The sequence below is a fragment of the Artemia sp. Qi Xiang Cuo genome, chromosome 12 (assembly GCF_049724085.1).
Source record: "Artemia sp. Qi Xiang Cuo chromosome 12, ASM4972408v1, whole genome shotgun sequence".
Taxonomy (NCBI): Eukaryota; Metazoa; Arthropoda; class Branchiopoda; order Anostraca; family Artemiidae; genus Artemia; species Artemia sp. Qi Xiang Cuo.
The window spans coordinates 28,679,797-28,694,792 of NC_142805.1; the positions used below are offsets into that span (position 1 = coordinate 28,679,797).

General features: G+C 37.8%; 1 protein-coding gene across 1 annotated transcript in view; it reads left to right on the forward strand.

Annotated features, from left to right (window-relative positions):
* The first annotated feature begins 5,305 nt into the window (after positions 1-5,305).
* morgue (modifier of rpr and grim, ubiquitously expressed) overlaps positions 5,306-14,996 on the forward strand; it is an 81,165-nt gene continuing 71,474 nt past the window's right edge. The window contains exons 1-2 of the mRNA XM_089097491.1: positions 5,306-5,375; positions 9,260-9,360. Of these exons, the coding sequence (XP_088953617.1) occupies positions 9,325-9,360 (36 nt within the window). The 5' untranslated portion in view covers positions 5,306-5,375; positions 9,260-9,324. The remainder of the gene's footprint in view (positions 5,376-9,259; positions 9,361-14,996) is intronic.

Below are 14,996 nucleotides of genomic sequence, written 5' to 3' on the forward strand. Positions count from 1 at the left end.
GAAGGGCACCTTTACGGACTGGTATCAAAGCTGACCGCAGGGCTGGCGGAAGGCCTTTATCGAGAAGGAGCTTGAGTCGTACGCGAAGGCGAGAATAAAGATCACAGAAATTCCGGATGATATTTGAGTTCACTCCTTTTTTTAGCTAAGTTTAGCAACATAAGCGCATGAATCAATGAATCAAACACTCTCCGCAGGTCTAAGCCCCCGATCGCTAGACTTTCTCCTGATTTGTGTGCATCCAGGAGTGCATATGAAACGACATGGAGCGCTTCCGCACAACCAATGCCGCGTTGGAAACCGAATTGTCTTGGTGGACTGCAACACAGTTTTTCAAACTCATCTACGAATAAAAGTTCAAATAAATTGCAGAGAGACGTAGCAACCGTGATTGGACGGAAAGAGGAGCATTGCACGGTAACATTTCCTTTTTTAGGAGCTGGCGTAAGGTCTCCAACGGAGAAAGTGGTTGGGACAATACCCTGAATGAGGATAATCTGCATCAGGAGGGTTACATGACTAATGAGAGCAGGCCCACCACTTTTAAGATGGAGTGCACTGATCCCGTCGATCCCAAAAGATTGTTTAGGTTTTAGGTGAGAAATATCCTTGCACACACCTCCCTCCCTTACAAGATAATCACTCCGAGGACAACTATCTAAGAAGTCGTCCAGCTCAGCTTCGTATCTTTCGTTGAGGGCTGGGTCAGGAGGTGAAAATTCTGACTCATAATATGCGTACCGTTCAGAATCAGGGCTAGCAGATGCGGATGAAGACTCATCACTTTTAGAGGACAGAAAACGCCAAAGGAGAGAAGGATTAATTTTGGCCCGTGTAGATTCGATATCAATCATTTTTTTTCTGTGAGCTTTTAGCTCCTTTGCGAATTTTCTTTTTGTGAGCAGGCGGATTGAATTGACTACCCCTGAACGGGGTCGTCCACAAGAAACCCAAAGTTGAAGCCAAAATTTAGACTTAGAATGGGTATCCACTAACTCTGGATTTTCAGACCAGCCAGGAAGGGTATGATGACGGAGTATACTTAGAGGGACAGCAGCTTTTTCAGCACAGCAAAGGGCATTGACAATTTCTGCGCAATAAAAGTCAACTGATAGTTTTGTTTCCTCCCTTGAGAGAGCAGTTAATCCAGAGAGAAGATTGAAAGGGACACGGATCTTACTAAGGACTCTGGCGGCTTCTTCTTGAAATAAAACAGGATTAATTTTACGCCACTCACAACGAAACCTAGGAGGTGTTTTCAAAGTGGTCTGCGTTTGTTTATCTGAGCTGTGGCAAGAAATCTTAGCAAAAAACTTTATTGGTAAGTGCTCAGATAGCTGCAAATCAGACACAACCTTGATTGATAAATTCCTGAGATTTGCGGACGCAAAGACGTGATCGAGATCTGATGTGAACATTGAGGTGTGTACGTGTGTAAAATTTAAATCTTTGCATTTGAGGTCAAACTGGTCTCCAAAAATACTAAGCAACAACGTAGAACGTAAAGACCTATATAAGAGCGGTTCAATCAAGTCGCAATTGAAGTCACCAACTAATATGCATTGAAGGCTTAAGGATATAATACGGTTAATACACTGGCCGAGTTTATCACTAGAATAAGTAAAAGCACGCTCCGAACGCTCATCATGGTAATTTGTAGGCAAATATACATTAATAAAAACACAGCCCTCAACATGAATCGCCAGAAAATTATCATTGACTTCAAATACACTAGTTCTTAGAGTCGAACGAACGAATGTGGCGATACCACCAGAGGGTCGCCCTTTTCAACTTAGCTGCTTCGCTGAAACTGAATAAACCGATACTAGACTATTAAAACTAAGAATACTTTTACTGCGGCTTGTGACGAAATGTTCTTGTAAACAGACAACTTCATTTTGCTCAAATACAACATCTAAGATCGGAATTTTATTCGCGAACGAGCCATTAATGTTCCACGATAAACATTTAACTGTTGAAGCTTTAGATGTCATTTCTTTTGTGAATTACTGTTTGAGGGACATTTTACACTGTAACACGTGTGACTGCGGATTTTGCATTCAACGAAGAATGTCGGCTTTCTGCATGATTCATCTCGCGTAGAACGATGTTCACTTGAGGCACATCTAGAGCATAAAGGTTCAGCTGTACACTGGGAAGCGAGGTGACTGATTTTGTGAAACAATAGAAAAATCTTTCTTGAAATCATGAGAAAAACAGTTTACACTTGGGTTTGTCAGCAATTCGTATTTTTTACAATCAGAAATACCTGGCTTTTCCAAAAAGCTCCCTAAATCAACACTTTCAACCGCACTGTCATTAACATTCGTGTTTTTGGATTGTAAGGATTGCTGAAACTCAACAAATCTTCTTGAAGTTGAAGGTTGTTCCATTACAGTTTCTTTGGCTGTAGATGACGAGACATCTAAATCAGGCAACTGCAGATCTTTTTTATTTTCTGGAGGTGAGGTTTTCTCAAACTTAGCCTTTTTTTTATATTTTTTGATTCAAAAAACTTCCGGATATCCATTTTTCTAAAAATTAAGAAAATATATCTATTAGAACTGCCTCATTAGTAATTTGGAGTTAGGGTTTTGCTTGAGCAAGGAATGATTTTAATTTAAATGGAACGAATTTTATAGAAAACAGCAAACTAGCAAATAAGTAATGTAGGTGCCATTAATCAAAGCCATCAGGGCCTTTAATAACATCTGCAACGATTTCTGTGAATAAATGAATATTCTTCGGCAAGCGTACATTCAAATACCAGGAATTAAATAAAAAAAAAATAGTTTTTTCACCTGAAATTAAGGAGCACCATTAAAACTTAAAACGAATAGAAATGAACCTTTAAACACCTGACTATTCACGCTAAGATTTCTTAGTACTTTTAAAAAAGCTTCTTATTGTTCTAATTAAATAACAGTTGTGTTTCAGGAATCGTTCTAACAGAATAGGGACAAAATTCAAACTGTAGCGTAAATAACGTGGTTTTAAAGAGGAGACAAGGACAACCCCCCTCATATATGTAATAATTCTTGTTCGTTTTAATGTTGCTCCTTAGGCCTATTTTCAGATGATAAAAAACTTTTTTGATATTTACGGTTAGAAGATTGTATGGTACTTACCTATTAGCAAGAAAACACACAAAAAATTGTATAGCGAACATGATACAACAAACTAGTTAAGCAGCTTCTTTATCAAAAGAATTCCTTGGGCGCTCTAGGCAAAAAAGGGTTTCTCACTCCGTGAACAATATTTAAACTTTAGTTTGTTGGGGTTGTGGGGCAAAAAAAAGGTACCTAGGTTAGGTTATGTATTTGATTTATACTATGCTTTACCCCCAGCCCCACCCCTCCTATGTGCAAATATATAGCCCAAATTTTTTTCTAAGCTATGTATTTTCATTATATTTTGTTTTACTTCATTAGCATTAACCAAACTTCACTTCTCGCCTGTTTTCTGGATAATACGTAAGTACTGGTTGTATTTAGGGAGAGTTATTAAGAAGAAATTCAATTATAAAACATTTTTAAATTCTATTGTTTCTATCTCAAGAGCCTTCATACAGGGTTACTAATTGTTCAAGTATTAGAAGTTGTAAAGATATGCCTGAATATTTAAACAAAATTTACTAGGCTATCCATAATTTGAGCAAAATATCTTTTCCGTTAAATTTTCTTCGCCTACCTAACAGCTTCGCAAGACTGTAAAAAGATCTTAAACTGCAATTTAAAATATTAAGCCTACCGAAAATATTACACGGGTGAAGAACCAGAATCATAATTATGAGGGCAGGGGAATATGTTTGAGGGAAGAAGGTGGCGTGACAAGTACAACTCTCAGATAATAAAGAACTTAATTTTTACACACCAAATGAAACAAAATTTAAACGGTAAGAATTCGTGGAAAAAAGATCGGTGCTTTCCGATTATGTCGGTCTTTCTAAACAGTCCAGTTTGGTTAATGCTAATGAAATAAAATAGGATGAATATATAATAGTTTAGAAACAAATTTGGGCTGTATATTTGCATATTAGGAGGGTTGGGGCTGGGGGTAAATAATAGCATATATTAAATACGTAACCTAATGTAACCTAGGTACCTTCCCCCCCCCAAAAAAAAAATACAGTTTAATATCGTATACACAATGAAAACCACGCTATCATTAACTACTTTATAGTGGTTAACACGTCAAAAACGAGTTTTATCATTGTCTACTCTATAGCGGTTTACCCGAAAGGCCCACACAATGGGAAAGTACCAAAAGATCAATTCCTTCAATATACCATGCGTTCACTCATTAGGTATTAAACATTAATAAAGTATGTCCAAAACCAAAGTAGCAAAAAAAAAAAAAATTAACTTACAATTCGGCTTTCAAAAGAATTCTCCTCTAGATATTCAATTTCAGAACTCAAAATACAACTGAAGAATCCAACTTAAAATAAAATTCTTCAATAGTTTTGACCACGATCACAAATGATGTAGAGTCGTATAGCATTAGGAATACAACATTTGAATCGAAATGGTTTAGTCTCATTTCAGAAAGAGAATACTTTTGTAAAAACCTGTTTGAAGAACAAGAACCGTCTATCATTTTTATGCATAGTAAAACAACAGACAAAAATTAACGAGCAAGAGAGTAAGGCAGTGAAAAATGTATGGCAAGTAAAGTAGTAATCGCTAGGGATGGATAGTTATTAGTGATAGATCACTGAGGGTGGTGACGTGATTGGGTGATTTTCGGGGAACAATATTTTTTTCGGGGAGCCACAGAGATTTTGGGGAAATCCCCAAAAATGCGGGGATATTAGAAGCCCTGAACGCCACGCAACCTTAGTTCTGTAAATTTAAACGTGACTATAGGCCTATATACCTAAAATGAAGATGCAGAACTAAAACTAAAAAAATTACGAACATTACGCACGTTTTTTTACTCTTAAAGCTTTAGCAGAAGTCAGAATTTGCCGCAAACTTACAGGGCTCTTATTTGAGATCCCCAAAACGTACTTAAACTTTTTCAGCTTTTGACGATCTCTTGGGAAGCAAATGTTTTAGTTACCTGGTCTAATCGGCACTTTCAATGCTATATATAATAGAATCTCAAAACAAAAATGTAAGGCGACGTAATTCAACCAGGGGGGGGGGGGCCGCCCCCCCCCTTATAGGCGTCCATGCTTTTCAGCCCTTGCCATATAGTTCTTTACTTCTTCTCAGTTTTATCAAATTATCATTTGGGGTAGAATTTTGTCAGACAGTCCATGCAGTTGATTTGCAACTATGGGCACTGAAATTCAAAATTTAGCAAGGTTGAAGACGATCATTCCAAATTTGGAAAGAGGAGAAGTTCTTGGCTGTTATGTCTTGTATCAGGTTGGGCGCAGACAAAAGATTAAATAGTGCAAATGACAGATCGTTCTTTTTAACTTGTTGATGATGCAGAAAAATTTAATTTAAAGAGTTGATTGAATTTTTAAAGGGGAAAATAGAGAAATCAGTGTGAACTCAGTTAAATGGATCCTACTATGGGGGTCCTCAAGGCAAACCTGCAATATAAACCCATAGCCTAGGAAATTTTTCACAGTTCATGTTGTTGACTTACAAATAAAGTAAACATACCACTTGATGCCTTTTTTATGCTCTTTCCAAATATAATAGCCTAGGCTAATTGTTTTTGTCAGAAACAAATTTTACCCCCACCCCTAGGCCTATATATACTAATTCAGGGTATATATTTGCACAATAGGGTTGGGGGGGGAGGGGGTTAAGTTGAAACTTACCTCCCATTTATGTCAGAAATAAAATATACCCCCACCCCCCTAATGTGCAAATAGGCCTATAGGTAAATATCTACCAAATCACATTATTGAGTTAGGAAAAAGTGAATACACTATTCAATGCCTTTTTTATGCTGATTACAAATATAAAAAGCATTTCTATCAGAAATGAATTTTGGTAAAGTTCTACGAAATCATATTATTGAGTTAGGAATAAAGTGAATGCACCATTTAATGCCATTTTTAATGCTGATTAGGCTACGAATATAATAAGCATTTCTATCAGAAATGAATTTCAGCCCCCCCCCTGTATAGGCTATACCTAACCTAACCCTGAATTGGCCTATATAGGGGGGGGGGCTGACACTCATTTCTGATAGAAATGCTTATTATATTTGTAATCCGCATAAAAAAAGGCATCAAATGGTGTATTCACTTTAGTCCTAACTCAATAATATGATTTTGTAGAACTTTACCTGAATTTCAACCCCCCCCCCCCAATAACGGCTATACCTAACCTAACCCAGAATGGGCATATATAGGGGTGGGGCTGAAATTCATTTCTGATAGAAATGCTTATTATATTTGTAATTAGCATAAATAAAGACATCAAATGGTGTATTCACTTTAGTCCTAACTCAATAATATGATTTGGTAGATATTTACCCAAATATATGCCCTGAATTGGTACATATAGGGGTGGGGGCTAAAATTCATTTCTGACAAAAATTATTATTATATTTAGAAAGAGCATAAAAAAGGCATTGAGTAGTATGTCTAGGTCTACTTTATTTGTAAGTCAATAATATGAACTGAAAAATTTACCATAGCCTATTCTGAGTTTAGCCCTGTCCCACTGATGGGTAGATTAGATATGTAAGCCAGAACATTTCCTAAACCAGCTTGTACAGACAGGCCATACCATGATCCTAGGCCTATAGGCTAAATAGATTCAACCAGTTTGTATTTAGGCCAGTAAGGGACATCCACCACATGGCTATCATGGGAGTAAAGTTCATTTGTGATACAAATGGATATTATATTTAGATTCAGGATGCAATTCTAGGTATATATTTACACATTAGGGGGGTGGGGGGTATATATTCTGTGAATATAGCCTATAGGCTCTAAGAAATTCATGAATTTCTTAGAAAATCTGGGAAAACAAGCAAAGAAGTGAAGATAAAGGCTCTCCCCCTGCAAAATGTATTAACTAGGACTATTCTACATATTATGGAGTAAGAATTATTTTCTTAATTTGTTTCCTTTTGTCCAGCTGGACTCCTTGGCTTAAAATACTGGTTGGCTGGTTGGCTATTGTAAAGATTTGTGTATATATACACTGTCAACTTAGCCATCTGGTGGTATCCCTTTAGTAAGTCAACCCCAATGAGTAACTGGTACTCCTGTACTAAACACACTCTTTTATAAACCAGTCACAAAACCCCAAGGTATCCACTCAACAAAAGCAAAGATTTGATGCTATCTGATGTTGTATAAACAATTATTTAGGGGTTTCTTATTCTGGGAACTATATTTAAACTGTTGTTTCTTGGGGTTTAGGGGGGGGGAGGTACCTAGGTTAGGTTACATATTTAATATATGCTATGCTTTAATAAGACAATGGTGCACTATGTTGTTGAATACTGCTCATCTGTGTGGTATCTGACTAGAAAATCAGATTCACTGTTGATTGAAAAGGTGCAAAAACAAGTGTCCAAATTTGTCCCCTATCTGAAATACCTACCTTATGAATGGAGATTGAGTAGCCTGAGCTTACCATCTCTGCAATTCAGAAGGGACATAACAGACCTTGTCAACACTCTGCATCATAAAGGGTATTGACCATGTGTCTTGGGAAGATTTCTTTGAGTTTGGTCATTATCTATCTACATGGCAGAACTCTTTTAAATTGTACCAGCCAAGGGTATCAAGGAAAGTTGGACAGAGTTCCTTTGTAAATTGTTCAGCAAAATCATGGAACATGTCGCCCAACCAAGTAGATCTGGTGAGTGATGTTGCGGCTTTCAAAACAGCATTAGTTGAGACCTCTTTTTATGAAAGGCAGTACTTAGGACCATGAGGTGTATATTTGTTGTAGGGTATCTTCTTTTTTTTTATTAGGAAGTTTATAGTTTTTTCGTTGTTTATAATTGTTGCTCATGGTATGTAATTTGTGCTGTATGAGACAAGCCTATGGCTTATTCCATTTCTGATTAAAATAAATAAAAATTATTTTATTATTATTAATTATTAATGATGCTCTGGAAGCTTTAAGAAGTAAGATGAGCTTTTATGGTAATGATTCAAAGCTCGTTGGACCTGCAGATTTATCAGTTGCAAGAGCTTCAACACAGAAAGACCAATATTTGCTTTCACTTTGGGATAAAAGAATGTAAGGAAGCAATGCCAGATAATTGGAGAGGATGGCTCAAGACAATTGATTGACTCTTCAGCAGCAAGGAGAGATTTGGGAATTGTTGTTCATGAGGAATTAAAATTTAACAATCATGCACAAACAGCAGTTGTCAAAGCATCTCAGACCCTTGGCAAAATTAAGCATGCAGTACACAGTAGATCATCTAAAGTTATGACCAAACTCTACAAGGGACTTATGCAACCATTGCTAAAATTTGGATTGTGTGTTGCAGTGCCCCTGAACAAGGGTGATCAGCAGAAAATAGGATCTGTTCAAAGATGGCAACAAAAGCTGTTGATGGATGTAAGAATCTTGACTACCCATCTCAACTGAATAAGCTACATCTCCCAATGCTTATGTACAAATGCCAAACAAGTGATATCATAATGATTTATAAGCTTTCAAATGCTGACTCCTCCTGTCAAAAGCTCTTTCAGTTTGATGAATCCTCTACAATAAAGGGACATAGCCAGAAGTTGTCCCAGAAGAGGGAAGATACCAGAGCCTGCTACCACTGCTTCTCAATAGAGTGATTGCTCATTGGAATAATCTTCCTACTATTGCTGTCACTACTCCCCCCCCCCCCCAGTGATACCTTTAAGATTGCTGCAAATGAAAGTTGGCACATTAAACCATGGAAGACAGAGTGGGATGCAATTGAGTCAGTTTCTCTCCATTCTCACTGGCCAGTGACAAAAAGATTTTTTTTTCTTATTTTGCTGGACAATTCAATTTAAGGTAAATTAATCATCTTAATTCATTTAAGAGCCTCAAAGTCTTCCAGACCTATAGTGCTCTTGACTTGTTAACCCCCAGTCCTGCTTCCACTGCTTCTTCTCCCACTTAATGTCAAGGTGATATTTAAAAGACTTGATGGGGGGAGTGCTTTCTGCTGAATCGTTTGATTAGTCCCAGTGGTTTTTGACTGTTCTTGAAAATTGTGTTTTATGGGGTCTTGATTAGGAGTTTAACTTAGGCAGCTTCTCAGAGAGTCCTGTTGTGAGATAACCAACATTTTTGTCATTTTGAATATTTAATTATGTAATTTATGTACTTTTTAGGTAGGACTCGCTCTTCTTTGTGCAAGAAATTTCAGTATAATTGGCTGGAAATAAATCAAAAAGCTATGGGGATAAAACTTCCTGGACATGAGTATGTCAAGGTATGCCTAATCTCTTTTTTCTATGCTGGTAGTTTTTTTCTTTGTTAAAACAACTCTTTTGAAATTTGTATCTAGTCCTATGTTGAGAAATAGTGCTGTCCAGTGGCACAAAAGGTTTATCCCTTAAAAGTGTAATAAAAAGTCTGGTTTATAATCTAACAAGCCTCCAAAATTTCTTCAATTTATTTTATAGGACAAGGCGAAAAAAGGTACAAGGTAGACACACTGGCAAGTAAGAAGTAAACATCATTGCATTACAAAGGGCAATGATGCTGTGTCAACTAGTTATTTGTTTCTAGCTAAAACTTTTTAAGGCTCTTGTTATACCACATCTTGATTTTGGCATGTGCCTTGCTGGTCCTTCGTACTATCAAGATGTTGGGCTCATTGAAAATATTCAGAGATGATTAATAAAGTCTGTGAAAAGCTTGAAATCAGCTTCATATGAGGAATGTCTCAAGCAGCTCAAGCTACCTACCCTTGCCTACAGACACATATGTAGTGATATGATGCTGACTTATAAACTCCAAAAGGATAACTCCAACATCTTCAAGGGCAACAAAAGTACCAGCTGTCATCTCACAAGAGGATATTCAAAGAAGCTACTAAAATTAAGCTCAAGATAGAGAATCCATCAAATGTATTTTACAAGAAGAGTAATTAAGCACTTGAATAAATTGAAGCTCTACTGTCAACACTCCTTCCATCCAGTCTTTCAAGCATCAACTTGACAAGGAATGGGAGAAAAAGCAGTGGGTGGTTGACTTGGAGTCATCAACTCAAGAACACCACAGGTCTGGAGGACCTTAAATCTCTCAAATGGATTAAGGTTAAGGTGATTGCATTAGTTCATTTAAGGTATCATTCATTTATGTGCAGTATTCCATTAATGTAGTCAAGTCAATTTTTCCAAAGTGAGCTCTTCAATCTTGAAGTATTAAAAAAAAAGAAGAAATTTATTGTAAAGAGAATGGGGAGGAGCTAGGAAGACAGTCCCACCCCCCTAAACTTTATGGTGAAACTATTTTATTTAAAAACAAATAGACCTGAATGAGCCCTTTCATTTTCTGAGTATTATTGTAAGATAGATAGATAGATAGATATTTATTGCAACAAACGCCTTTTCAGGCCATGGCAAAATAACAAAACAAAAATGAATACAAAAAAACACAATAAATTACTCACAATTCATCAAAAAAGTTTCTCTATGTGCCATACCCACTCTTACAAATTTACCCAACCTTCTAAAATCATCAACATTTCTACTTTTTAAAACTTTTTCAAGCCAATCCACCCCTCCAAAATCTGTTGAAAACACTTCCCTCCTCAAATTTCTTAACTCCTGGCATGTACCCATAAAATGGATGAGATCTTCCTCCTCTCCACACATAGAACACTGGTAAGGACCATTTTTAATCCTATAATTCACAATATATTTCCTCCTTTCTCCAATACCCAAAAAATTACCACGAACCGAAATTAACCATCTTAAATCCTCACTACTCATCCCCGCTTTAAAGTAAACTTCCTCCCCCCAAGCCTCCTTTGCCAGCCCATACAGCCCCAGGGACGCCGATGATGATTTCTGATTCTGCCACCTTTGAATTTCCTGCTCTATTAGTCTATCCTTTACTTTTTTTGCAACTAGCCCCACTTCCACACCTAGCCCCTTCCCCTCATTCCAATACTCACTAAAACCACATCTATCAATAGTCTCTTTAACCCGAATTGGCCAAGAACTTTTCCTGCCATCTACTAGCATCTCCTCATATGCATTCTTTACTAGCCTCCTACTAGGCAGATTTATAATTCTTTCCCAATAATTTACTATCCGCACTAAACTTATCACTAACCCCCATTAACCGCTTAAAATACATCAACTGTAACCAGTCTACCTTATCCGCCTTCTCCATACCCCACACCTCTGCTGCAAAAGACATTACGGGAGCTAGCTTAGTCTGGAATATCCTTTTCTGAAGCCTAAGGTCTGTCAGGCCTACTTTCAAGACACTACTCTTTAAAACTAGCCATATAGCCCTAAGACCTTTACTAGCTAAATAATTAATTTGCCCTTTCCACCTACCATTTGAAGTAAACTTGCATCCTAAATAAACAAAATCTTCAACTACTTTAAGCACTTCTTCTCCTACACTAAACCTTTCCTCTATATTTCCATGTTGTCGAAATACCATAACTACTGACTTAGTGACATTTAGGACCAAACGCTTCTCATCTAGGTATGAGGACACCATTCCTGGCAGTTTTTGAAGGTCAGGCCCATCTTTAGCCACCTATACTATATCATCCGCAAATAACAGAGCGAACACCTGCATTGCAGACAGATTTAGAGTTTGGGCTCCCTGCCCAACCATATAATCTTCTATATCATTAAGATACAGGGAAAACAACCTAGGTGAAATTGTACAGCCTTGTTTAACCCCTAACCTACTGACAATTGCCCTAGAGTAAGACTTTCCTACCTTAAATACCATTCTAACAACCAAATACATTTTAACAACCAATCCTACAAAACGTCTCGGCAGCCCTAACTTTATAGGTCCTTCTACTAACAAATCTCGTGAAACTTCATCGAACGCACCTCGCAGGTCCAAAAAAGCTGCGTATAGCCTCCCATCCCTTTTCCTCATCTACTTCCTAATAAGCCCATACAAAATAAATATCTGATCTACCCCACTATAATCCTCTCGAAACCCTGCCTGAATTTCTATTAACTTATTTGATTCTTTAAGCCAACTATCTAATCTAGCCACTAACACTTTACAAAATAATTTACTAAGGCTATTTCCTAAATGAATCCCTCTATAATTCTTATGCAAAGCTCGGTCTCCCTTTTTAAAAAGCGGTAAAACTATTGAAATATTCCACTGTTGAGGTCAAACCAACTTGCTAAGGACACTTGAAAATAACGTTGATAACAAAGGCAACAAATATACCCTTGACCACTTCCAGAGCCTTGTTGGGATGCCATCAACTCCTGGTGCTGAGGTCCCTCTCATCTTCTTTAGCGAATTCCATATTTCCTCACCTGTGAAAGGCTGCAGTAGTTTGTAATCTTCTTCCTTTAGAGGGAATTCTGCAAGGTTTTCGCCGACCACCCACCGACTCAGGCTATCCGTTTCCTCTCTTTCTGTCATCTTGCTTTCGATGAATTCTGGCCAACTTTCCGCCGGCGGGATAATCGCCTTGTCAGAAGCGTTTGTAACTGATTTTTTTTATTATTTTCCAAAACTCATTCTTGTTACTATTCCTAAATTCCCTTTTCATTCTCTCTGCTTCCTCCTCTTGAAATTTATACTTCTTCACTTTTAACAGTTTCTTATAGGCTACTCTTTTCTTTGGCTTTTATACATATTATAAAGATATTCCCTATCCTCATATGAACAGTGTCTCAGTAGTTCTAATGTTTGCACCAACTCTTATCTTTTCTCTACGCAATCACCATCAAAAAAACCATTTAACTTCCGTGGCTGTTTCTGAGCTGTAGCTACACCTACTTCATACAAACTATCAATTAATACCTTTAATGACTCTTCTATTTTTCCTTCATTTGCCAATATTTCTCCCTTCTCTAGTCCTGCCTGAAATTCATCTCCTAACAGCTTAACCTTAACCTTCTCTTCTTCCTGTGATTCTAGCCTCAATGGATCTCTAACTTCTAATACCTTGCTCCTAAAACCCCCCAATTACCTTTTTAATGCCCTCTTTTTTAACACATTCAAAGACAACCTAATCGGAAGGTGATCAGAACCCAAAACCGGGACCACCCCTAAACAAGCACAATCCGGCCAAAGAGACTTATTTACAGCTATATAATCTACTACACTTGGATACTTCCCAAAAAAGCAAGTAAACTCTCCCCGCTCTTTATCCTCCCCGATCCTCCCGTTAACTATAATTAAATTTTCCTTACCACAAATTTCCAAAAGTTTACTTCCCCACCTATTTTTTCGGCGATGGTCCTTACTAGTCCTTGGAGGGATCTCATCCATTTCTTCATCACCCATTCCATCACAAGGAGATTTCGAGTGGTTATGGTCATCAAATTGGCAAGACCATGGCTCTTGCAACTCCCCAGTGTATGCATTGAAATCTCCTAAAAGAATAAAGCCATCGGCAGGAAACTTTGTCAAAAAAAGATGCAACTCTTTTTGAAATATCTCCCATGTATCCTCATCTGAAAAAGAACTACTTTCTGGAGGGATATACACAGAACAATACACATGACTTCTTTTCCCCCGTGAAATTCTTACCCAAACTAAGTTACAAGACTCACTTTTTAGCCTGATCACATCATTAGATGACAAAAAAACATCTGAAACAAACAACGATACACCTCCATAATAACGACAATTTCTCGACATTTTACGATTTGCACTAAAACAACTATAACTCTTAACTATAATATTTTCTCCAGACCTCGTATCAGCAAGTGAGATAACTTGAGGACTACAAGCTTCAACCAGGTCCTTAAACTTATTTTGCGTGAACCCTTGTATGTTCCAATGTGACGCATTTAATAGAGAATTTTCACCATGGCCCAAATTTCCCTATACCGCCTCATTTCCCATTGTCGGTTCTTGCTGTCTTGGGCGGAAAAGTTTTTTTGGTACTATCGCCCTCTTAGCGTCATCATCACCCGAGTTTACTCTGACTCTATACTCTGCGGGTCTTGGGCGGTTTACCCTCATTGGTTCGTTGTTATCAGGACTAATAATTTCCGCATTCGAGCGTTTCGTGGGATTACGCTGCTTTAGTGCGGGGATTGCTTGCTATCCCTTTGCAGCTGGGGTTTCCGCTAAAGACATTACCAAAGTACGATCTTTTTTCCCCAGTCCAGTAGTCATGAACCTAAAAGATACAACCGTTGCTGAAAATTCAGATCTAGTCCTCGTTCTAGATGGAGCTGCAAAGCTACTATCGTCTTCAGGCGGCCTGCTGCTGTAGATTTCCCGACCGACCATGCCCGTATCTGGCGGTGGCGCCGAGTGTGAACTATTCTGGGGGGGAGGGGGTTCAGCTTGGTTTCTACTAGGAGGGTTTACACTGTCATGAGCGGTGTTACGTTTTTGTTCTTCAACAAGGCCGCTTGTGTAATTATACATGAAAACCTGGTTACCGATGAACAACTTAAGTCCTCGTAATTTCACATCAACAAAACCCTCAGTCTTTGCATCTTCTAAAGTCTCTTTCAGTTTTTTTCTGGCAATCAACTCACGTTCCGTGTAATCAGGACTAATTGATAATCCCAACTTCGCAAAAGAAAACCTGATTTTAATACATAGTCCCGCCCGGCAACACTTGCAAATTTGATCACTACAGGACGGACGCTCATTGAACTTTTAAGTCTGAAAGCGTCACGCACATCAAAAAGACGGAGATTTAAATTCGGAAATCCCGCATTCAAAGCACTGACAACATCTTCCAGAAGTGAGCACCCCCTGTGCTGTGGTGAAAAGTTATAAAGCCCTATGTTTCCTCACTTTATACCAGTTTCTAAATACTGGATTTTTTTCAGTGCTATTCCAACTTCTTCGTATACATTTGACACATTTCTGCAAACCAACTGCGATTCTCTTTGAATATTCTGGACTAACGACGCAACATATTCAAATTTA